The 25,164-nt window shown below is 33.9% G+C and overlaps 1 protein-coding gene and 1 long non-coding RNA gene across 6 annotated transcripts in view; one reads left to right on the top strand and one right to left on the bottom strand.

Annotated features, from left to right (window-relative positions):
* The first annotated feature begins 361 nt into the window (after positions 1 to 361).
* The window catches only part of slc6a17 (solute carrier family 6 member 17), a 34,929-nt gene continuing 10,126 nt past the window's right edge, over positions 362 to 25,164 (top strand). Inside the window, exons 1-4 of the mRNA NM_001256724.2 lie at positions 362 to 434; positions 6,903 to 7,320; positions 16,036 to 16,193; positions 20,811 to 20,937. Of these exons, the coding sequence (NP_001243653.1) occupies positions 7,026 to 7,320; positions 16,036 to 16,193; positions 20,811 to 20,937 (580 nt within the window). The 5' untranslated portion in view covers positions 362 to 434; positions 6,903 to 7,025. The remainder of the gene's footprint in view (positions 435 to 6,902; positions 7,321 to 16,035; positions 16,194 to 20,810; positions 20,938 to 25,164) is intronic.
* The window catches only part of LOC147835593 (uncharacterized), a 44,512-nt gene continuing 30,273 nt past the window's right edge, over positions 10,926 to 25,164 (bottom strand). For 2 of the 5 annotated variants that reach the window (XR_015497950.1, XR_015497952.1), the window contains exons 5-6: positions 16,044 to 16,187; positions 12,501 to 13,891 (exon numbers count right to left, since the gene is read on the bottom strand). This is a non-coding gene — a long non-coding RNA (uncharacterized LOC147835593). Of the gene's footprint in view, positions 13,892 to 15,576; positions 16,212 to 25,164 lie in introns of those variants that run through there. The other 3 variants (XR_015497954.1, XR_015497951.1, XR_015497953.1) reach the window with 3 other exon arrangements.

Below are 25,164 nucleotides of genomic sequence, written 5' to 3' on the forward strand. Positions count from 1 at the left end.
GCACATTACGCGCTTGCTGACGTACGAACGCGTTCGTGACTCATGCGCACACCTATAGTAATTCACTCTCTGCTGCCAATCGCGTAAAGGAGACATAAGTTGCGCTTTGAATTTTAACCGCTGGAGGACAAATCAAAGAGTGGGTTGGTTAGAAGCCTTATCGCGGACAACGCCCACGGATGTGTCAGCGTGACCCCAAAGTTACTATTTTGGGCTGACGGAGAACACACAATAGTGCCTGGTGGGCTTTGCGTCAGGCGGCGCGCTCACTCACTCTGCGCATTTCTGGACAGGTTCAGTCGTGAGCGCGGAAACGGCACATCAACTGTCTCAACCAGGAATCATTCTATGGGAGCCGTCAAACTGATTCTACGTGTTAATAACAGTCCTCGAGATCTGTATGAGCACATCTGTATTTGAATCCGATCAGTTAGGTGAGTGATTTTGGTTTCTCTTCTTCTAGCATCCGTGATGATGGAAGACGCGATACATTTTTCATCGATGATTGCGTTGTGCCAACTTGCTTGGTATTCCAGTCATGTTTAGAGCGTTTTGTCACGCTGCGCGAGGTTTGTGTCGATAATTCACACCAGCAATTACTAGTCAGTTGTTTGTCATTTACAAGGTTTGTCGTGTTATCAGACGCGCGTCAGTTTTAGCTCAGCGTGACACAAATATTTGACCTTGAGGATGCTGCTCGACGCGTGGTACCCTTTACATACCTGACAACATGAAGCCCCGCGGGGTCCACGTGTTTGTGTTTTTAAACTATCGTAAGCGTTTTGCTCGTGTCCATTTGTGTTGAAATATTAGTGAATGAGGGAGGGTACAGGTGAATGCTATCTCAATGTCCGTGACTGCAGCAGGCGCATCCTCAGGTGATGCTGGCTGGAGCCGTTACTCCAACTTGACGAACATCACGTGATTTAATTACGCTACTCGTTTTCATTTGTGTGCGGTAAAGAATTAGGTTTTAAAAGTAATTATATAAAGGTATTCATTTGGTATAGCATAACATAAGGCAATACAGTAGAAGTTTGCATCAAGACGTAGTTGATTTGTGGGTTCTGGATGTCTGAAGGCATTAATACTGACTCAAATGTTGACTTTTTACTCAATACATGAAATGGCTAATCCACGACGCTTCATTTTTATTGGACTGTATTTGCACAGTAAAGCGCTTTTTAATCAACAGCATTTTTATTATCGTTTACTCATTTAACAAATGGCTTTGGGATTGTCGACTTGGTTAAACACAGCAACAAAATGAATTTGAATATATTTCTAAAACTAACGATATTGTACCATAGCCCTTTTACTGTTCAACACCCCATCTGTTTGTGCCAATGTCTGTCTTGGCTTCCATGTCAACAGATTGCTTTGCTTCTCATGAAAAAATTCTACAGCCAAAAACAAAAAACAAAAAAAACAAATGCAATCTTAAGATGGATTTAATCAGTCAGAATTGTGTTGAAGCTTGACTCATAAAAACTTAAAAGTCAACAGAACACTCATAAGGAAAAGCTAATCTCTTCTGGCCTAACTTCTTATTTGCATTTTGATGTTTTTGTTCTGTAAAGCAACTTTTGACATTACACAAACATTTGAAAACTCTGTTATACTAAAAATACTAAAACACAGTATTCATATAATAAAGTATATATGTAAAATGAATACATAATTAACACAGTTTTATTTATTAAAGTCCTCAAAATTTACAGTGTCTGTTTTACTAGAGCACATTGTTATTATTTAAGTAAACAATTAATCTGTGTACTTTAATCCACTGAATAAAAATGTTTGTTTTGGTAATCTTCAATCAAAGTCTGACCATTTGCTTCCCCGTTTGGAGTGGTGATCCTTCTCTGCTGACATCAGTTTGACAGCTTCAGTCACAATATTCTTAACCCCGCCCCTCTTACTGTTAGTTTGCTATGAGGGAATGATGCGAAAAAAGTAAGCCCCATCCCTTATTCAGTATTCTGTTTCAGTTGGAAGTACATCAACATACTAAAATAAAGGTTTTAACAACTTCTGACCTTAAAATAGGATCCATTTCCTTCCCATTCTGAGGCTGACCAAAACGTGATGTAGGAGTGCGGTTTCCTCGTCTTACCAAAATGATTGTCAGCCGCATATTAATATGTCTCCGTAGTGTGTGAATGATTATATCAACAAGACAGGGCGTGCACAAAGCAACTAGGATTAAAAGATCTGTTCAGCTCTCTGTGATCATCAATCATTATCAAATGTGATCAAAAATTAGTTTTAAAAGTTTAAAATGTTTTTAAATCAGTGCATGTTTTTTAATGAAATACAGACATTTCACCGTCTTTACTTCATCACCACAGCACTGTGTCAGTACAATTATAAAAGAAAATGATTCGATGCCGGTTTATGGATGTTAAATCAGGTTTATTTAGTACATTAACATAGCAGATATTCATACAGCAGTGGATATTAATGTGTATCCTGTCATATTTACCGTGCCAAAACAGTGCAAAGTTAAACATGCACTTTGTAACGACATTGTGTGTGACTCTTTGTTGCAACCCCACAACATGTACATCAAAAAATCATTGGGAAAGTTCTTACTGTAGTAATTCTCACAAACGTTATGTGAGATCTGCTTCCTTCATGTCGGTCACTGTGCTGTTTATCTGACGCAGCCAAGGCGGATATTGAGGCACACTCTGACAGGCACATTGGAATGGTGGGTGGGGAGAATCAGCATTAAAGACACAGGCAACAAAAACAGCTACAATGTGTTCAGAGCAGAAAATTCCAATGTGATGGGTGTTTAGAGCTGAAACTTTACAGACACATTCTGGAGACACAAAAAAACGCATCTTAAATCCTGTTAAAGGGGTAAAATAGGTGCTCTTTAAATAAAACAGTAATATATACTATGAATAGTAGGTTGTTTTAAAGCAAATTTAAGAAAAAATGGACAAACTAAATCATCGGATTAAGTTTTTAATAAAAAAATGTTAACCCAGTTTTTGTTTTGGGTTGAATCAACCCAGTATTTTTAGAAAGCATACTATTCATTTTAAGTTTTACTAAAAATCAAATAATAAAATGCACTGAAGAACATCTAGTTAATTTCCCAAATGTCTTTTTTTTTGTGTCAACCACCCAGAGAGGCTTATATAATCTCTGACACCAGTTTGTTTTTCTTTATTTTGTTCTGGCAATGTGTGGGCAAATTTTTTCTTCACAGTATATGCTCACTTAAGCAATTATCGTAGTGAAAAAATTACAGTAATGTAAAAATAAACAATGACACACATACAGAGAGAGAGAGAGAGAGAGAGAGAGAGAGAGAGTGTGAGAGAGAGAGACAGAAAGAGTACTATTCATATTCTTCTTCAAATTAAAATATTCTAAAAGATGAGAGATTGTCTGTCCGCATAATTCCCATGATTATCTTTGCAACAGTCCAAAATCGAGTTCACATCATCACCATGTCATTTTAGCCATTTTCTGAATAGTAAATATGGTATGGAGAGACTGCTTGCTAAATTTGAACTGTGATTCTCATGATCCGTCTTGTGTATTTTAAAATTTGGAGTAGTGAACAGACGAGCTGCCACTCACTGTTCTCATATAGTGAGCATGCAGGTTCACAGGAAGCAGAGATGTGAGAATTTCATCAAGCACCATTGCCTAGCAACCCGGACAGATAAAATATGTGCATTTCACATTATAATGTGCCGTTGGCTCACCAGGATATTTATCTATATGGACTATTACTAATAAAGAAATGATCTGATCTGCATTATATATTATAATCATGGCTAAAATGGTGAAAATGTAACCACCAGCAGAGAGGCTCGTATTTGCTTGTGTTTGTTGAATTCCTCGGCATCAGCTGACTGAGCACGTTCACTGCATTATGAGTGATCAGCGCCCTTGTGCTTAATACACAGCAAATTGGGACTGACTGAGCACAGGGTGAGCAGCATTCTTCAGGTCTAGTTTGCTCCCTACTGAAATATAATCCTCTTCATAATAATGACGTTGAACTGACTGGCCTGCCGCCCGGACAAGCTGTTTGGGACTTCAACACTGCAAAATTTCACAGTGGGTGTAAAAGTTCAGACTCAGCTTGTGATGGTCCTTTGATGGTCTGTAATCACCAACAATGTCACAAACATTCAACACAAGTGCTAATTGTGGGTTTGTCTGATTTTAACCCTCATAAAGGATTAAGCTGCATCACAAGTCTGTTTAGACCGAATGAACCATTATTTATAAAATTGCCATGTTGGACAGAGAACTTGGAGCGCAGAATTACGGCTTTGATTGGGATTTAATTTGGGAAAAATATTTCAGTTTCATCTAAAAATCCTGCCCAACAATTGATAAATTTCAATGTAGTTCATAGATTTTATTATACACCTCTAAAACCTTTTAGAATAAAACTTATTTCTTCACCTGTTTGTGTAAAATTTTAGCTTTTTTCATGTTTTCCCAATCTACAATTTTTGGGTTAATGTCTTCACTATCTTGGTCGCAAATTCTGGAAATAACCATTGATCCTGAACCTTGCCTTTTTCTATTAAATGATGATTCTTCAAAAACCCTGACTTTGAAACAACGAAACAAACTAACTTTTTCTCAGGATTAACTGCTGCTAATAAAACAATAATCAGTTCCTGGTTCCCTCCTAATCTCTGGTCACTTTAGCAATGGTTATTGCTATTTTATAGACATTTTTCGACTAGACCAATTCACTGCCTTAATTACCAGAGCAAAGCTTTCAGCAATTCTTCATGAACAAATACATGATAATTTGATCTCCATTATTAAAACTTATGTTTTATGACGTATACGAGAAATAATTAAGATGTCTTTTAAGATATAGGTCAAAACAAACTATTTTATTTCCTGTTGGACTGTTTTACAATAATTTTATTAGACACTTTTTTCATTTATGTACTTCTCTGACATTATGTATACAGTTTTTTCCTTTTATACTTACAGAATTCTGTATGTAGATGTATATATTCATATATGTGCTTGTTTGTGTGTACATACAGTACATATCATTTTTAATTTTGTTTCATATTGTTATTAACCATGCTATACACATTGAAAAAGTCAATGTTGGGGAATTCTGCCATTACCATGTTTACTAAAAACACAAAGTCAAAACACAAAAAACACAATAAAGTAAAAAAATTGCAATATTTTGTCATAAAAACTATCTTTGATCTAGGTCACTGAAGGCAACCAAGACAAAACCTAAACTAAAATGAAATGTCTTTGTGCCATATTAAATGCATATTTGAATTAAAAATTATAACTACAGTGATTTAGGAGAGGCAAACGTTTCTTTATGTATGGTTGAATTTATGTTGTGTAATGTGAATGTTCTTTGTGGCAGTGCATGTAATGCAAGGCTAAAAAAAAATGTTTATTTTCAAGGTCTTAGTGATTCATGCTAAAGTGATTTGTCAATAGGCATACATCCATTTAGCAACAAAACAAATTCTGCATTAAAGTCATGTTGGATAAATCGTATTTCCAAGAATGCATGAACAAAAGTACAACGCCATCTTGTATCCCCAAAAGTTTCTTAAATGTACCTGTCATTGCTATTATGCCTTGTCATATCATAAGTAGGAACGTCCTAGGGAGTGTAACAATTTTAAAAAAAGTCTATTTCTTTAAAATAATGTGTTGTCTTCAAATGTTTCATTTCCTTACAAAAGCTAATCCATTTTATATATATTCTTAAGTATTTTAAATTGTTCTCTTTAGGGTCAAAATGGACCTGAGTGCATTATGAGTCTTTCTGCACTGCAGTTTGTATGTTTGTGATGGGCAGTGGGTGGGCATCGCCTAGCAACCTGCAGCATTTTTACCCTCTTGTTATTTGAGATAAGCTGTATAGATTTTTCAGCGCCTCAGGCTGCTTCTCATTACCAAAGATAAACAAAGATGGCAAGAGCAAAGATGGCGGCTTTGTTGCCACATTCCCTAGTCACTCCAGAGATAAAAATCTCAGCTCATGCATCACCTCTCCCATATTATCATGAAAAAGCAGCCCTGTGGTCTTGATTAAAAGCTAGGCAGTGGCTGCCTCTTTTTTTAATCTTCAGTCTGTGGTTTGCTCAGATTTCATCTATTAGTTTACACTAAACCAATACCGCTTTCGATGGGCTCCTTGATAATTATAATTTAAGACTAATAATAAAAAAACAAAAAAATGTACACTTTAGTTAATTGTTTTTATTTAATTGTGTATAGTCAGTGTTGCTTTGCTAGACCTAGCAGAAAATGTTGGCTTTAATATACTGTAACAGCATCTTGGAACCTTAAGCAACAGCCTTGGGCAATGGAGAGAGTGGGATTCATGCTTTTTGAAAATGTACTGTAGTGTTAATGTTTAGTTCCTTGGTAAAGGAAGAATAAAATACTGTTTGGTTCATAAGTTAGTTTGGATGACACATGTAGTAGAATAATGTGTAGGAGGTTGACTTCAGCAGCAGTGCCCACACATATTTCTCAAAGTGCACAACGAATACAAAACCGCAACTCAGTGCAAATCTGCAACAACTTTCTTGACACTGTACTTGCATTTGAAACAAAAATGCTTTTTGCTGCTAAGATACTTTTGAAGAAATTACTTTTATGATATATTCAAATAAAAAAGTTGTTTTATATTTTGTAAATTACTGTTTTGACTGCATGAATCTAACAGTAGGATTTCAAAAAAAGAATTAAATTAATATTAGGACATGAGTTCCAAATAACATTTGCCAGAAATGATTTTGTGTAATGTAGCACATCATTTGGATGATGACTTGGTCTATATAATGATCCTGCTAGTCAGCTCTTGGTGGCCTGATTTCTCATGTTTTCATTTCTCATGTTTTTGTTTTTTTTCACAGGAGCACAAACCTTCATTCTCCACACCTGCTTCAAGCCAAAGGGCGAGCTATTGTGACCTCCATTCTCTTCTGTTTTCCGTTAACACTGTTAATTGTCGGGATAACCACAATAACGGCAAAGCCATGCCCAAAAGCAGTAAAGTGACTCAGCGCGAGCACAGTAATGAGCCTGTCACGGAGTCTGTGGCCGACCTCCTGGCGCTGGAGGCCCCCATGGACTACAAGAGCAGCCAGATGAGCATGAACATGACAGGAGGAAGCGCTCCACCCATAGGCAAACCAGACATCTCTCCTGATCTGGAGGACGGTCGTCCTGCGTGGAACAGTAAACTGCAGTATATCCTCGCCCAGGTGGGCTTCTCTGTGGGCCTGGGTAACGTGTGGCGCTTTCCTTATCTTTGCCAGAAGAATGGAGGAGGTGAGTAACTTATTGATGATGTGGATTTGTAATTGTTTTGAAACTAAAAGCATAGTTCATTCGAAAGAATTGATATAGTAAGATTGGTCTTGAGACCACGCAGATCTGAAACCAATTTTTTTTTTTAAATGCCATAGAATGCATTGATACATTGTTGAATTTGTTTTTGAACTTAAAGCTGATCTATTTTTTAAAATAGGTTTTCTACAATATATAAAACCTAACAGCTTTTTCTTTAGAAAACAAGCAGAAATAAATGATCATTGTTGTAATCTCACTAGGAAACATTGTGGCCAATCAAACAGTGCTGGGACTGTGCATATTAATGAATCAGTGTCTCTGTGTTTTGTTCCAATTGGCCTGTTTTTACCATGTACTAAACTCTTATAAATCACCTATGCTACACTGTAAAACCCAATAAGCTAAGGTAACTCAAACCATTTGAGGAAACCAAGTTCAAACTTAATTCTAATGAGTACTGTGAACTTAATCCAATAAGTAAACAAAGCAGTTTGTACACATTAAAACTCGATAAATGAAAAGAACTCAAACCAACTGAGTACTGTAAAACCCGATTAAATTAAGGAAACTCAAACCGTTTGAGGAAATCGATTGCCGCAAACCATTTGAGTTAAAAAAACGAGGTATTTAATTAACTCATTACATTCACTGTGTTCAAAACTCTTTTCAATTGAGTAGAATTAACTTAGTAAATTTTGAGTTAACTACACTCATTTTATTTAATAAAGTTGACTGTTTGGTTTTACAGTGTATACTAATGCTAATTATTTAAATATACACATTTTCTATTTGAAATATTGATCTCATAACATTTTGTGCAGTATGGTGCTACTTCTGTGTCACCTTTGCAGAAATAGGCTCTCCATAGGGTCTTATTCCAATTTTATCAACTAATTCTAACCCATTTCTTAGGCAGTAAATATGGATCTTTCAGAAATATTTGGAAAGTATAGTTTGGTCTTGGTCCCAACACATAAAAGACTTGGTTTTGTATTGATCTCAACTTCTCAGAGTCTTGGTCTTGTCTTGGTCTCAACCCCTCAAGAATTTGATTATATCTTGGTCTCAGCACATTCTAGTCCTGATATGTTTCAGTATAAATGGTCTTGCCTGCAACTCTACCCTAAAAGGAACATTTCTGTCATAATTACAAAATATCCCAAAATAATTTGTTAATGCATTGGTCATATATTTACACACAATACCAACAAATGTGCACAAGAGCTTTTAACTGTCAAAACTGCATAAATGTTTTCAGTACAACCTTTTTTGTGGTCAAGTAGTGTTTTGTAAGGATTTCATCTGCTGGTTGAGCAGTAAAAGAACATTCCTTCTACGGGGCTGCTAAAATCACTATGATCCCCAAGCACTAATTAAATCTTTAGAGCAATTTGTTAAATCTATCAGTAAATATGTGCTTTAGAATGACTCCAGCATCTAGAACTTTTAATTGATAAACCCATTTGAATCCTTAAGCAATAAACAAACAGCCAAACATGACTAAGTGAGTGAAATTTAGGCAAGATGCAAAAAAAAAAAATTGTAGTTGCATTAATAGAAAACACTGTGGAAAATTCTAGTCCTGAAGTTCATTTGGATGACACATGCTGCAAAATAATGTGCATATCTTAAAACAAACAAGAGATTGATTTCAGCAGCAGTGCCCACACACATTGTGTATTCCTCAAACTACATGAAAACCTTGAACTTGTTCCAAATCTGCAAAAAATAATTTTCTCTACACTTAACTTGCATATCAGCGGTGCAGAAAAGAACCATATAAAGCATCCCAAATGTTTTCAGTACAGCATGTTAGCTAAATTTCAACTAGATTTCAACCATATGTATTTGGAAGACAATGGCTTTGTGTGACTCTGCTATTCTTTGATAATCTTCTCCAGTCAGTTAACCATTCCCTGTGTCCCAATATGCCGAATTCGTAGAAGACGAACAACAGAATGCTAAGTGTTGTGTCCAAATTCATAATATTCATTAAAAGTAATCAAAAAGTGGCCAAAATTGAGTGTCAAATTAAATGTACAACCTTCCTGACTTTCATTGATTTTAGAAACAAAAATAATGATAGGATCATTTAGTCAGTTTTCAAGAACTGGATCATTCAGTTTGGTTTGTGAATGGATCAATCAGACTGGATTTGAGAAATGTTTGTGGCATAACTGCTACTATAATACAGACAACTGGTTCTGAAAATGTATGCACATGTAATATTGTATGTATGTGTTATTTATTTTTTTATATTTTAGCAGTGACCTGACAAAGAGACTGTGGATGAAAAGTTCCTTTTGGTTAAATCTAAAGTGCATTAAATGGAAACATTTATTTAAAAATATCAATATAAAGGTATACATTTTTTATATGGCACTTCTTTTTGAAAAGACTTGCAAGCACACAAGTCTAATCTTTTTTGATATTGTACAAAACTTCACATTTTGTTCCATGAATACAAAAAAATTGTGCTAATTTGGAATGACATGAGAGCAAGTAAATTATTATCATAACATTTAGTTTTCATTTGTAATTATGTGTGATCTTTAATATTTTTACTTTTTTATTATTCTCTTAAGCTCTGTAAAATTTCCACTGAGACAGTTTTTTTGGGGTCAGTTGAGAGCCTTGTGTGCTGTGGTTCCTCTAAATTTATTAAGCAGACGGTAGCAGTGTGTGTTATTTAGGGCAGCCAATGTTATACGAGCTGTTTGAAAATGGGAAATTCAAGGCTGGTGCGGTCTTAAATTGTGAATCTACGTCATAATTTTACTGCCGTCATTGTTCCTAGGTTGCTTAGACTATTTTTCATGGTTCATATACTCTTTTTATCTGAAATGTGCTATTTTATGTTGTTTTACACACATAAAATATGGTGTAGAATAAATTCAAGTAACTGAAATGTATGATTTAATGTTAACTGAATCCACATACTCACTTCACAAATAAATATATCTACAAAATGTAATGAATTAAGGTAATCACATTAACAAACATTGGCTTAATGGAACATTGCTCTTTTTTTGAAAAAGAAAACAACTTTAGAGTTGTACAGTTGAGTAATATCTAACAGTTAATTCTATCCACTTGTGAAGTGTGATGTCACACCAAGTGGTTTCCGGGTCCAAGCTCTTTATCAAACTGTAAATGTTTACAAAACGATGTAATACTTTCGAAAATCACAATCACAGTATACAGTTGAAATCAGAGTTATTAAACTCCCTTTGAATTTTTTTCTTTATTAAATATTTCCCAAATGATGTTTAACAGAGAAAGAAATTTTCACAGTATGTCTGATAATATTTATTCTTCTGAAGAGAGTCTTATTAGTTTAATTTCGGCTAGAATAAAAGCAGTTTTTAAATTTTTTAAAAACAATAAAAAAAAAATTTTAAACCATCATTATATTTTTTGTATAGTCTACTGAACAAACCACTGTAATACAATAACTTGCCTAATTACCCTAACCTGCCTAGTTAACCTAATTAACCTAGTTAAGCCTTTAAATGTCACTTTAAGCTGTAAAGAAGTGTCTTAAATATATCTAGTCAAATATTATTTATTGTCATCATGGCAAAGATGAAACAAATCAGTTATAAGAAATGAGTTAAAAAAACTATTATGTTTATAAATGTGTTGAAAAAAAATCTTCTCTCCATTAAACAGAAATTTGGGAAAAAATAAACAGGGGGGTTAATATTTCTGACTTCAACTGTATATATATAAATGCCTAATATCAGATGGGCAGAAAGTGATTAATTTTTTATAAATTGGTAAAATATTGGTGTCTGTGCAGACACTGATGTGTACACCATGATTTTATATAAAATTTATTCTAACGTGTGATTTGAGTGAAAAGTGCTCATAAACGAATATTTTCTCAATTCAAATGAGAAGCAGCTTGGACCCTAAAACAGTTTTTCATACGTCACGACTTAGCAAGCAGTTTTCAGAAGATCTCCAGGTCTGGCTGGAGCACTTTTACTGCAGCTTAGCTTAGATCATCAAATTTGATTAGACCATTGGAATCAAAAATCAAACAGTTTTGATAAGTAAAAAATTCCTATTTAACGCTAAACTTGTACTAATAACAACAGAACATTTAATAATCTATGCTAAGCTAAAAGTGCTCCTGTCAGACAGAGATTGGCTAAATGGATTCTAAAATGGTACAACTCAACTGTTTAACTATCTGCTTGTTAAGTGTGACGTCAAGCGAAGCAACAACCAGTTCCAAGCGCTCTATCAAACTGTATGGGAAGACTCATCAAATGGTAGTAATAAACGTTTACAAAGTGCTGTAATACTTCCAGAAATCACCATCACAATATATACATCCATGCCTAATATCTGATGGCCAGAAAGTGCAGAATTTTTTAAAAATTGTTAAAATTTTGTTATTTGTGATGCAGCAAATCCAGAGATCGACATGCACGCTATGATGTTATATAAAATTCACTTTAAAGTGTGAAATGATGACTAAAAAGTGGCCATAAATGAATATTTTCTCAATTTAAATGAGTATCGGCTTGAACCCACAAACAGTTTTCCATATGTCACGACTTAACAAGCAGAAAGGGGAGTTGTAAAATGAGCCTATTTTCAAAACAAAAGTGGTGTTCTTCATCAAGTTTTTAATAAAATAATTAAATTCTGAACAAAAGTCTTTTTAAAGCTACCAACGATTAAGATATTGAAGGCACAGTTTACCTGAAAATTAACATTTGCTAGAAATCAACTAGAGCCTCAGGCCGCCAAAAAATAGGTGATATTACAGATGATAAAACAATCATCCTTGGTGATTCATAATACGGTTAGTGGCTTCTTTGAGGGTTCAAACTTACACAAGCAAAATAAAATGCAGCTCCTGACAACACATCGAGGTCTTGAGAACTAAAACAATCCATCTGAGAATAAAATTAATATTCTTGACAGCCTTATTCATCATTTCCAGGCATTTGTAAATGCCTCAGAGATGTTGTTTGATGAAAATACTGTTTAGCTGTTTGCACAAACTAATTGGTTAAAATTAAGACCTTTGTGTTTTGCCTGGTGCCACAGGTATTAATTTTGTTTTGCCTGTATGTGTTTTTTTGCCTCTCAGTGCCAGCTAAACAATCATCTTTAATGCTCTACTGAAGACAACAAGCACATTTATTTATATGAAGTCTATTCATATGATCATATCATTATACAGTAAAAAAAAAGCTCCAAAACAGGACACGATAATCTTATTGAAAGTGAAACCTGACTCCTTAATTAGCTCATCCTATCTTGTCTTTGCTTGTCTAGCGATTATAAATGTTTCCCAGAAGGCCTTGTTTCCGTTACGCTCTCATACTCTCTCCATCTTCTCTCCTCCATCTGTCCGTCCATTCCTTTCTCTTCCCTCCAATCTCCTCTTTTCCAAGCAAGACCCGCTGTTCCTTTTCATTAGTCGTATGCATAAATAAAGCGCAGACAAAAAGCACCACAGAACACAAAAGAAAAGCTATAATCAAACTGATAACAAGCAGTCATTCTTCATAAACAGAGGCCAAGGAAAGGCTGTTCTGTGATCATCCCTGGCTCTAATTACACTTGTATGCTCCCGAGAGGATGAATTTATGGTCATCTGCCAGCAATGTGCACTCGGAGTCTACAAAAGAGGTTATTTCAGGATTGTTCTTTGACTTCAAACAGACGCTGCTTTTGCTCAGACCAAACTCTTCGTCACCATGGAGCTGCTTTGACGTCAACGGCGTGACTTGCTGTTTTATTCTGTTGTCTGTCCGTTCATTCATTCATGTCTGCCGAGGCTCAGGCTTTCATTAGCCTATAGCAGAAACCATCTGCTGCATATGGGTGGTTGAAATTTAGCATGCACATTTAGGCAAAACAAAACAACGATGACTGAGGGATGAAACTAATACAGCATTGCTCTTGTACTTGGAAAAGTCTATGATTCATTTATTTCAGCCTAAATCATGTTGTTTTCAATTAAGCTGAATGTTTTAAATGATGGTTTGACAAGTTCATAAGAACTAAATGTATTGTCAGGAGCTGTATTTTATTTTGCACGAATGCATTTTTTTCAAGGAAAAAGTTGTATTATCAATGGTGAATTTAAGCTTTTTAAATAAGATCGAAACAGAAATATAAACGGCTAGTGAACCTATAAATATATATCTTTCACACCTACTGCACTATTTTTTGCAATTTTTGTCCTAAAATAATGTTCTGTTCTATTTATTTTTTACATTTTTAAAAACATCAATCTTTTTCAGAGAAAAACAGATTGATTTGAAAATTAGAAATTATATCTGCATGTGTTAATATCACAAGGCGAATGAAATAAGGTGTTTTAAAAACAAGTTAAGGTTAGTAAATTTAAAAACAGTAAAAAAAAAAACGGTTAATTAATTATATTTGAAAATTTATTTAAATTATTTAAAATTATTTAAAGTGTGGGTCAATAACAAGTGTCTACATCATAGATGCCCAAAGTAGGGTCCGCAGGCCAAAGTTGGCCCATTGTAACATTTGATTTGGCCCACCATTCCATCTAAGAAGAGAGTGAGAAGGATGGAGAGGGTTAGTGGTCATTTATAATTTGAGGTAGCCTTTTTTGTTTGTTTGTTTGTCTATTGCTGAGCTACAAAAATGCTAACTGAGATAAAATGTTTCAATAGACCCTTTTTACATTTCTGGGTTTCTCAGTAGCGGAAGTCGTCATAGTTCGGAAAACTTTGAAAACAGTGAATGGGAGACTAAAACAAATATTTCTTTACAATCTCACTTGCTCAAATAATAAAAGAAAAACTTTACAGTGATGTTATAAAGACATTTACAACAAGAAAAGAAATTGTGTGAGATTGATGACGGCAGCCAGAGGGAAAATAATGTCAAATTTACTGTCTGTCACATAGATGCTGCATTAGAAACACCTCACACAAGCTGTAATTCATTTTTTTGTAATTTGAAGCAAAGATGATATAATACATACATAAATAAATAAATGTTCATACGTTTTTTGAAAATAAAAATCTTAAAAACTTTCAAGGATTTAAGATGCTGAAGACCTGTAAACGCGTCATAACAGGCTTGTGAAAAGGGTCCATTAAATGAAGGTGATTTTGTTAAATGTAAATAATGTCAATCGACGGATAGAGGCATATGCATAAGACTAGGGTGAACAAATCAAGGCAAAAACTAGAGTAAATCCATTCTGTCAAAAATGAGATTGTTTTTGTAATAGTGTATTAGTTAATAAAAAGTTTTCTAGTTGTTTTTAAATAATAATTAAACTAGCAAATGACCCATGGCAGTCATATTTACCTTCAGCCCACTAGCCTCAATCAAATTTTGTTTGCAGCCCTTCATTAGAAAAAGTTTGGGCACCCCTGATCTACATCAAATTAAATTTACAAATAATTATATATGTAAAAAAAATCATATTAAATCAAAGCAAAGTAAAAATAACCAGCAGAAATGAAAATGTCAAAATATTGATAGAATAATGTATGTTCATTTAGCATAACTAGCAAATTTATATAAACATACTTATTCTGATCTCTAATTATTCACATATATAAATATAAGAATAAAGGATATGATGCATTTTATTATATATTACATTTTTACAAACCTTTTGATGACAAAACCTAGAGGTTTGAATTAAGCATAAAGATTTACTATGACATTTAGTATGTCATTTAGTTTATTAAATAATAATTTAATATGTATTAAATGCATTATGCATTAAAATTCTTCTAAATGCAACTGAGGGCATTGGCACACTGGGAAACACCCATACACTCTCATTTACACTCATACACTACGGACAATTTAGCTTACCCAATTCACCTATAGCGCATGTCTTTGAACTTGTAGGGGAAACCGGAGCACCTAGAGGAAACCCACACGAACATGGGGAGAACATGCAAACTACACACAAAAATGCCAACTGACTTAACCGAGGCTCGAACCAGTGACCTTCTTGCTATGAGGCGACAGCGCTTCCCACTGCACCGCCTAGTTACTCTGATCTCTAATTATTAAAATGTGTAAATATGAGAATAAACGATCATGCATTTTATTATATATTACATTTTTACAAACCTTTTGCTGACAAAACGTTGCTGACAAAACGATGACCTTTAATTAGTCATTTGGTTCTGCACTATGATCTTTAAATATAACCATTTAATATGTATATCAGCATTAATCATCTTTTAAATGCAACTGAGATTTATTTATTTTTTTTGGTATATAAAGTGTTACACCGAATGACGTTTTAGAAAGTATCTGTATCTTCTGTAAATCTTGATAGAAACACTACTACACTATTTTTGATCTATACAAAAATGTAGTTTTAGCTTGACAGATTTATCACTATTGGTCTGAGCATATTATTTAATGTTTACAACATTATATACATGCAGTTAGGGCAATTTATGATGTAAAACACTTTACTGTATATTGCATACTTTAGAAGCAATAGTATTGCTAAAGCAACATGTTTATGTAGTCTATATGCTTATTGCTTTTATTTTGTATGTAAAAAGCATAAAAATAGAAAAAGGTGTGTTTTTTGTCATTTCAGTGAGCAGTATAGCTTGATTGATCGTGGCTGTGTTGGTCATTAAAGATACTGCTGTAAAGCACATTACTCTCTGTGTTTACAAGTGCCGTTGTGTCTCTCAACAGGTGCCTACCTTGTCCCATACTTCATTCTTCTTATCCTTATTGGCATCCCACTCTTCTTCCTGGAGCTGGCGGTCGGCCAGAGGATCCGTCGAGGAAGCATCGGCGTGTGGAATTATGTTTGTCCTCGACTTGGTGGCATTGGAGCGTCCAGCCTGATGGTGAGTAAAAGAAGTTCACTGAAACAAGACACAAATGAGCCATCACTCATTTAAATTACTTTACTGAATTACTTTAAGAGTGTTTATGTGGGCAAAGGTTTTGTTTTTGGATGCACGAAATTTGCTGGTTTAAGGTAGAAGTAGAACTAAATCTAAAACACAGGAAAAAGGGACAAGGTATATAGGAAATAGTTACTGGTAATTGTATGTTCTCTGTGTTACTAGTACTTATTTTTTAGAGAATAATATTGCAAATTGTTTTATTATGCTTACAGTATTTAGAGTGTGTGCTTACCTAAGAAAGTACTGAGTTATTGTATATACTGTATAAAATGTTAGGTTAAGTGGTACATATTATAATTAGTAAGTACATATAAGTAGTAGTAAGTGGTTAGTACATTTAATATTATTTACATGCCAATTAGGACTGTAAAATAAAGATCTACCTTAATATAAATTCTGTTAAGTACTAGCACGTTTTTGAAGGCTATTATAACATATTTGGGTACTAGTGCCTTTCTATACTGATGAGATACCACTTAAATAGACACTAGTACTTGTTCATTATATATTAGTACTTGTTCAGTTCATAGTGCCTAATATAATAGTGACTAGTAGCCATTATATTGTTTCCAGGTAAAACACTTTTGCCACTGACTCTAATGGAGATCCATTACTGAGATATCTCTATTCAGTTTTGGTTAATATTTATTCCAACTGTGACTATGTTTTTCAATAACAAGTAGTCATATTCATATGATACTAATAGCATTTATATTTAAAATACTATTATGTATTATTAAAAACCAGGACTTAATCATTAGATCTTAAATTAGTACTTAAATACTTATTGAATTGATTTTTGTTTACATTTTCTTTAGAAAGTAGTTCATATTTATTATATACTAGTACTTGTATGTATTTAGATATGTCTATCTATAAAATAGATACTAGTGCTTATTGATTAGCAACTAGAACTTTAGTAGATATTAATACAAGTTTATTATATTCCATATATCACTGGTAAGCTTAACTAAATTTCTCATTGAACTTTACTGTGGTTTTTCTGACTATAAATGAAAAAAGACAAGTTATTTATATAACATACAAAATGCATACAAAATAACATACATAATGCATAATAAATAAGTGCTACTATCTCATAAATAACTATAATACAAGTATTTGTTGAATTGCTACTAGTAGCTAAACAATAAGTACTAATATCTATTTAATAGGCAGATGTGTCTAATTAATTAGCATTAGTATGTATTAAATCAATAAGTTACATGTTTTAAAAAGGTAATAATCCCTTAAGAATAAGCAATAGTAGCTAATATATAATGGAGAAATTATAAGAATGGAAAAGATGCTATAAAACAAAAAAACTAAATACGAGTTCCATGAAAATAGATACACAATGTGCAGTATGTTGTATGAAAGTATGTTCATAGTTTGTAACTATTTAATAGTTCATGTTGTAAGAAAGTATGCCAAAACAATGTATTCATAATGCATATTTTATACTCAGTTTGGTCATTTGAATGCATGTTAATACTAGGCCGAAATAAGGCCTAAACTGATTACAAATGTAACATCTGGATTAAAAAACTCCAGACATCAAATCAGGAGTGTCTGTGCACATCAGCTTGCAATTCCAGACCAACAATTATTTTACTATCTTCCTATATTTTGTTGTCACGACTTTAATAAAAGCATTTATTTTTGATGAGTCACTATCATAAAAGTTCCCATTCACCAGAAACTGTGCTAAGACATCCATTACTCAATGCTGTTCTCTGATTAGACTATCACAAGCAGAGTCACACAACCAATCAAATAGGCTTCGATCTCAAAATATCACTTTGTGGGAACATTTCATACATTTGATTTCAGTCCCGACTGCACCTGCTCTTTCTGGTGTCTTTTTCCTAGAATAAGCAGAGCTGCGCTTTGGAGATACTTTAGCAAGTCAGCAAGTATATAAGGCCTTTTGGGAGATGTTGCTTATATTCCATAAGTCGATGCACCGGTGGTGAAATCTGCTATTGTGTAAATGCTGTGTCATCAGCAGTTTCCTGGGACTGGCTTTCACAATAATAAGAGAATGACCTGAATACATATTATATTCAAATATATATAAAATGCAATGAGGTCCACAGGGTCTTGCAGTCTTTAATCAATGCAAATTATGTAATAATTTGTAAAATTGTGAAATGTTTTTAGTATTCGATTCTAATTCAAGAATTAACTACATTTAGGTATAAAGTTATCACTACAGTATATACACTGAATATCCTTTGTATTTTATTTATTGTATATATGTGGATTGAGGGATATAGCTGAATCCATTAACTTTAGATTAGCAAACAACCTTGGTTGTGTTAAAATGATGCTTCACCCAGATTTAATTCACTTACATTAGAAGATTTTTAACGGAAATTGCTGCTCTTTGTCAATCATAAAAACACAAGCGCCAACTGTTACTGGCAATTTAACCTATTACACAGTTCTGTGGCAACAGTCTGTGAATATAACAGCTTCTAATGGTAAAAAAATATATATATATTCATTCTATTTTTTATAAAGACAGTTTATTACAACACTGATTCTCCCATTGTATATGCAATCAGAGGGGCAAAGTCCTGCCCATTAGTGTCAATCTCTGCCTCATTAGCATAGGAGGATAGTCTTGTAATCTGCCACTATGCTGACACACAGGCATTTGTAATTCCAATCACTATTTGAAAAGAGGGCTGAGAGCACAATCTCCTTCAAATTGAATGCAGTAGTCACCAAAATGGCACAATTAGGATCAAAGCCTAAAAAGGGCAGTTTTAAAGAGTTATAAACATTATTTGTGGGTTATTTTGAGCTGAAACTTCACATAGACACTCTAGAGACATCAGAGACTTAATTTACACCTTGTAAAAGAGACAAAAGTAAACTTTAGAAGTCAAAGAAGACAAAACATAAATAATTTGTGTGGCTCCAAATGATGCACTGATGCCTTATGAGAGGAAATGGGAAAATGAACATTATTTGCAACATTACTGCCTTTAATACACACCTCTGTAAACTGTTATGAAGATGCTTTCATAGAGCAACTGTTTTGCTTCATTCAAAACCTCATTAGCTTCCTTCAAATGGACTGAAATAATCAGTTTGCATCTAGACAATAGTCCATGTCAGATAGAAATAATATTACTAATGAATTAGAAGAGGTCACTTAAAGGTTTTCTAATGTGACAGGTTATGACATGTAAACACTAGATTGGATTGAGAGGTCTAACACTGAAAAAGTTCTTTGATGTGCTTTGACAAAAAAATGGCGTAATGATGTACTGTATGGCTGCTATGTCTTTTCAAATTCCTTTCCACTGTCTGTCATGCGGTGCAGGACAGTGTTGCGGACTGATTTTTCAGCCTGATAAAAATAGCCAATGCAGCACAAAGCTTGATATACCAACTGTTCCCTGAAAACAAATAGACAATACTTTGTAAAACAATGTAAATAGGAAGGAGGATTGGCTTAAAATGCACATCCTAAAATAGTGGGAATCTATTTGTCTAATAAGCGCAAGTCTGACTTGCATTTTAAGATATGGCTTCAGCTAAAAATCCTTTTATATTCCGCTGAAAAACAAAATCTGGAATAGCCTGAAGTTGAATAAATGAACAGCAAATGTTCATTCATGTGTGAGCTAAACTTCTAACCACACTCAAAGACAATAAAAAACATGTACATTTAGATACTACAGACCTCTAAATAAAACTAAATAAAAAGAGAGCGTGGCAAAACACCCGAAGACTATATGTAGCTTTTCTGCAGCAGCCTCAGCTATTAATACCCATGAAGCCAAAGCAGAAAGAATGTGCTTCAATTATTCACCAACTCAGTGTGCGGTGGACTTGTGACGTTGCAAAGAGCCATTTCTGCGCCCTGCTATAGACTGCAGAAAAGAAATCAAGGGATAGATTTGCAAGCACAAACAGATGAACCTTGAACATACTTAGTATTTTAGCACATTGTGCATTTGCTTGTGTTCTATTTATATCTATGGACTATATAAATGGAGTAATGGAGTTAAAAGACTTCAGATTTGATCCATTAAGGCATGTATCAGATGAGATTCCGGGAGCCAGACTTCTGACTGTCAGCACATCAGTGCTTTAACAACTGCCAGGAAGAGCTACTCTGACATATCTGTAAACTGATGACTTACACTTTGCTGAATAAACCAGAAATTGATGACATCACAATAATAGGCTGTCATGTAAACTCATTAAGACAGCACCTATGAAATTTGTGGAAAGTATGTTTAGATTATATACTGTAAGAGGCAATCCTCTCTGAGCCAGTAGAAAATCAGAAAACATCACCAGAATAAGACTGCTTGAAGTTGTCAGACTGTTACATTGGATTTTGACAGCTCTTGCTATTTTTAGTATACATAATGTCTGATGTTCAATAAATTGTCTGCAGTCAAACAAAATGAGACTTAGACTCGATAAGACCTTGCCAGGGGCTGTCTTTTTTTTTAAAAGTATTACCACCGTAATTCTTTTAAAGTTGTTAACCAATGCTTTTTGTTCTCGCTTTCTCCAATTCTGCAGGTGTGTGGTTTTGTTGGTCTGTACTACAATGTGATTATCGGCTGGAGCATCTTCTACTTCTTCCAGTCCTTTCAGTATCCTCTACCCTGGAGCGACTGTCCCATCAGGAAGAACGGCAGCCAAGCCAGTGAGTGCTCTTCAGTTTCTCACATAATGACCATAAAGACTGGAGATGAGTCATTTAATGCAAGACATTTCTTTTGGTACAACACTTTAAATAATGAAATGAAATGTGGCTTCCTGCTTGTTTGCCAGTCAAAACTGTAGTAAAGTGACACTGTAAGTAGAGTAGTTATATGTAGTTATGTATGTATATATGTAGTTAGCTATATAGACCAAAATTGTTTTTAGTACCACCTTTTTTCTGCTGTGAAGTTGGCCATTTTAACATTTGGGTCAATAGAAATGTGCTCTATTTTTGCCTAGCGAAATTTTGATGATATGCAGTCTCAGTTACTTCAGTATTACCTTCATGAGAGAGAGCGGGATGTTGTCGCTTGATTCTGCCCTATTCACACCTTGTCACATTTCCTATAGATGCTGTTTATGAGCATCGCTCTCAAGGCCATGTTGTGTGTTTAAGGCTTCACAGAATGCCATGCAGTACTGTCCCCAGGTCAATGAGCAGAGGATGAACTAGACAGAAGCTTTGACCTGCAGTCAGTGTCGATATCTAGCTCTCTTACACTAGATGCATGTAGACGTGCAGGTTAAGTGGTCACAACAAACCACAAATATTCTTATATAACCCAGAACTGTTATGTGCTAGTGTTTTTAAACTTTATGTGGATGTTCTTTATGTTTCTAATCTGAATAGGCCCTGTTTCCACATAGTATTAGCATGCATTCAAATGACCAATTGAGTTTGGATTGCTTAGTCAAAACTCTAATATCTTATTCAAACAGAAATTTTGAATACTTTGTTTTGGTACATACAACATGTCCCTTAATTCTTACTTGTTTGTCATTTGCCTGTACAAGAAGAGTGAGTTTTCCACTGAATTCATCCACATTAGGGCAGCATGATATTGGAAAAATCTGACATTGTAATTTCCTGCGATATATACTGCATTATGGTCACACTTTATGTTAAGGTTCAATTCTCGCTATTAGGAAACCATTAACTATGCCTTTTTTAACTATTAACTATGAATTTGGTCCTTTATTAATATAGTTTAGGTACTGGATGTTAGAAATGTAGAATAAGATCATGCAGAATATGTAGTTTATAAGTACTAATAAGCAGTCAATATCTCAATAACATGCATGCTAATAAGAATAATAATCAGAATTGGTCCCTAAATAGTTATCAAATGTAATATTATATTTTTGTTTGATTGGGATGATTCTGTAGGTCAATTAATTATGCATAAAATGTAATAAACTGTAAATGTAAATGTAATGTAAAAATTACACTGCAAAGTCAACTCAACATTGCATACTTATGTGATGCGACTATTGTGGATGCACACATTGTGATTTTGATGCTGAAACGATATATTGTGCAGCTCTAATCCACATGAGTTTAAACTATTTCTAAAGAAAACAAGCTTAAAATGTTTTTGACCCTGTTCACACCTGTATTCAGCACTAGATTGGCACAAATGCATCTTAATATCAGGTGTAAACAGGACGATGTATTACAAACTTTAAAGCTACTATATAGGTCAAACTATAATGATTCAACCCCAAATTCTGTTGGTTTGTGCAGTGTTTCATCAACAAGTAATGATTCTGTTTCTGTTATTCATTTCCAAGACACTCTACTATGCTGTTAGAAGCAAAGTTTAAAGATTCCCAAAGCGCTGGCAGAACTGGAAATAGCAGCAAGTCACCAAAATATGTAGGGGTTTTGGATGATGGGCTCCCAAAAAGCGTATTGAATTTTTTCAGTTAAAAAGGCTTGAGAAAATAATTGTTAATGATATCCCCAAGTAGATCCTATTTCCGGGATAAACATGTTTTATTGATCCTGGAACAACTTTCCAATCAAGTTAGATTTGAGTATAGGTTTATAAGAAATGTCAATGTAGGATTACAACAAGGTCTGGGCTATCGTCATTATTTTTGTTAACTTTTTATCCTCACTCTTATTCAGTTTAGTCTGGGGTCGCCACAGCGGAATGAACCGCTAATTATTTTGGCATATGTTTTATGTAGCAGATTCCAGCCCTTCCAGCAACCTGAAAGTATATTAACTCATGAACCCCCCAGAGTTGGGAAACACCCATACACGATACACCTTTTATTTCACACTAATTTTAGTTATTATTTGGGGTTAGGCTTAAGGGCAGGGTTAGAATTACGAATATATTTTTTGGACAGGAATGTTGTTCAAGGATCAACAAAAGATAATGGGTAACACTTTATTTTGATGGTCTATTTGAGTATTAGTAGACTGTGTGCTTAATATATGTTCATATGCTCCTTCAACAGACATTTAACTGACTATAAGAAACTTTGCAAGTACATGTAAACTTACACTAACCCTAACCCCAACCTAACTGTCAACTTATAATCTAATGAGAATTAGTTGGCATGTAGGTGCAATGTAACTTAAATTCAACAAACGGACCATCAAAAGAAAGCATAAAACAGTCTTTACTTTGCAAAATCATGGCAACCAGGGAACATATCATTCCAATTCATCAGTGTTTATGACTGATCATCTGACATCACATAGGTGATACATTTTGCTAATTAAAAATTTTAAGTTTGACAAAATGTCAGATTATTGCTGTAAACAATGAACATGATATCTATCGAGAGCTTTACTCATTTGTTCTATTATTTTACTTTATTATCTGTTCCCTGATGTTACTCTAGGATTCAACTGTGGTTCTAGAGCTATACTGCTCTTTTTAAAAAGATATATAATTCTATGAGTGTTGGAAAAATTATTTTATCCATTTATAGAATTGAAAATATAAATTGTACTGCAACTTATAGCTTGCTTATTTGGCTACAAACGTCATCTTGTAAAATCCATGATGTATGTCAAATTAGGAAGTAACTATTCTTCTAAGCACAGAGCAAGACCTGTAATTCCAACCAAAAAGGTTTGCAATGTTCCAGGTGAATATATTTCTGGGAAGCATGGTTCAGGAAAAACATTATTTTTGACCATAGTTGGCTAATTTGCTTTTGGGAAATGCACCCCTAAAGAGTTTTGCTCCAAACTTAAACTTATCAAACTTTTTAGGATAACTAGAAACTATAGGCAAGTTTGTTTGTCTATAATCAAGATATTGACTTATTGCACAACACATGGACATTACCTTAATTATTTTTGCTGATGCAATATACAGCTGAAGTCAGAATTATTAGCCCCCCTGAATTATTAGTGCCCCTGTTTATTTTTTCCCCCAATTCCTGTGTAACAGAGGTAAGATCGTTTCAACACATTACTAAACAATAGTTTTAATAACTCATTTCTAAAAACTGATTTATATTATCTTTGCCTTGATGACAGTAAACAATATTTTACTAGATATTTTTCAAGACACTTTTATACAGCTTAAAGTGACATTTAAAAGCTTAACTAGGTTAATTAGGTTAACTAGGCAGGTAAGGGTAATTAGGCAAGTTATTGTATAACGATGGTTTGTTCTGTAGACTATGGAGAACAAATGAGCTTAAAGGGGCTAATAATTTAGTCCCAATAATTAAAAAAAACATTTAAAACTGCTTTTATTCTAGCCGAAATAAAACAAATAAGACTTTCTCCAGAAGAAAAAATATTATCAGACACTGTGAAAATTTCCTTGCTCTGTTAAACATAATTTGGAAAATATTAAAACAAGAAAAAACTATTTAAATGGGGGCTAATAATTTTGACTTCAACTGTATATCGCTCATACATAAATACAATTCTAGCAGCATTTTAGCTGATTGTGCAACATCTCTATCTATATTAGAGGTGTCAGTGTCAGTATGGTTTAAAAAGTATTTACTATTAATTACTTTAGTGTATTTTCATGTGACAACTGAAATAGATCTGGTGCAGATATCGCAGCTTCTGTTACTTTTTACCTTGCACTTTTTTTCGTTAACATTTATTATTATTTGTTTAGGATATGCATTTTCATATTCTGATTACAATGCCTAATTAATAAATCATTTAAATGACTATAATTAGATTAAATATTCTTAAGAATAAAATATTATGTGTTCTTTTGAAGAGTTTACTTGCATTGTGATTAGGCATGGGTCAGTATATGATTCTGACGGTATGATAACCTTGTATAAAATATCATGGTATAAAGGTCTCAAAGTGTTGTGCTCACTGCTTTAAATGTGATCGTCATTGTGATCGGCCGATACAATATACCGATTCTGATGCTTCAAGCTTTAT

The sequence above is a fragment of the Danio rerio genome, chromosome 8, assembly GCF_052040795.2.
Source record: "Danio rerio strain M-AB ecotype USA chromosome 8, GRCz13ab, whole genome shotgun sequence".
Taxonomy (NCBI): domain Eukaryota; kingdom Metazoa; phylum Chordata; class Actinopteri; order Cypriniformes; family Danionidae; genus Danio; species Danio rerio.